This window comes from Sinocyclocheilus grahami, unplaced genomic scaffold (assembly GCF_001515645.1).
Source record: "Sinocyclocheilus grahami isolate Dianchi unplaced genomic scaffold, SAMN03320097.WGS_v1.1 scaffold1152.1, whole genome shotgun sequence".
NCBI lineage: Eukaryota > Metazoa > Chordata > Actinopteri > Cypriniformes > Cyprinidae > Sinocyclocheilus > Sinocyclocheilus grahami.
This window is the reverse complement of record NW_015506331.1, coordinates 251765-252724: the sequence shown is the minus strand read 5'-3', so window position 1 is coordinate 252724 and position 960 is coordinate 251765. Positions and strand designations below refer to the sequence as shown.

The 960-nt window shown below is 39.2% G+C and overlaps 1 protein-coding gene across 1 annotated transcript in view; it reads right to left on the bottom strand.

The window, feature by feature from the left end:
- LOC107567377 (interferon-induced GTP-binding protein Mx1-like) overlaps positions 1–316 on the bottom strand; it is a 26277-nt gene extending 25961 nt beyond the window's left edge. The window contains exon 1 of the mRNA XM_016253065.1: positions 246–316. Coding sequence (XP_016108551.1) covers positions 246–316 — 71 coding nt within the window. The remainder of the gene's footprint in view (positions 1–245) is intronic.
- Positions 317–960: the final 644 nt, after the last annotated feature.

Below are 960 nucleotides of genomic sequence, written 5' to 3'. Positions count from 1 at the left end.
CATTTATTTCTCCATTTTTTCACAGGCATTTGTCTTGTCCATCACAGTAAAAAACAGATCTTGAAGACATTGCCTACATTTACCTGTTCTTTTATATTTATATTTTTGTAATGCAATTTTGTAATGTAATTTTCCCCCCAGAAATAGAATAACCTAATGTGCTTATTTCCTTTTTATGTTTTTGCTTATTTATCTTTGTTTCTGTTTCAGTCAGCTGTCTCTGATGTGCTGTCTGCCTAGCAAACCTCATCCAGTGCCCCAGACTCTTGGGTACTCTCAGTTCTCTTTTTACTTCTAATTTCTGCATAAAACACATGATTACATATTTCTTATCCCACCAGCCGCCTCCTCTGTGGTGGTTAACTGAAACATAAAGTAGATGGTTCAGCAAAATTACACACTTTATGTGCAATTACATAGTTCATTTGCACATATAATCTTTACGTTATTAGGGATAAACATATTTGGCTTGCTGTCTGCTGAAGAGGGGCTTGAGGAAGTGGCTTCAACTCTAGGTTAGATGTGACACCCAAAATGGTGTATTTAGTATTAGGATGCTATGGGTTCATGCCGAATTGGCTTGTGGGTATGGAAGACCACCAAAAATAAGTAAAGAGAAAGAAAGACAGAGGTTAGGGAAAATGGTATCTGGGCTCCAGTAGGAGTACTGAGCGGGACATTGGTGTGGCTGTTTAAGCTTCGACAAATCTCACCATTGTGTTTATCGATCAAGAGTTTGAGAGGAGGTAAGGAGTTCCAGGATGTCCAGTAGGTTTGTGATGACCTGGCTTGGAAATGCCAGGGATGTAGAATGACCCAAGGTTTTTCCTGAGAGAGGGGAACTCTTAACTTTGAGAAGACTTTTTGAAGGGTGGATGGGTGTTCGGTTGCGCTGCCTCACTTGCCTTCATTGAATTAAATGTTAAGTGTGATAACATGCTCTTGATTTGTATTAGATTT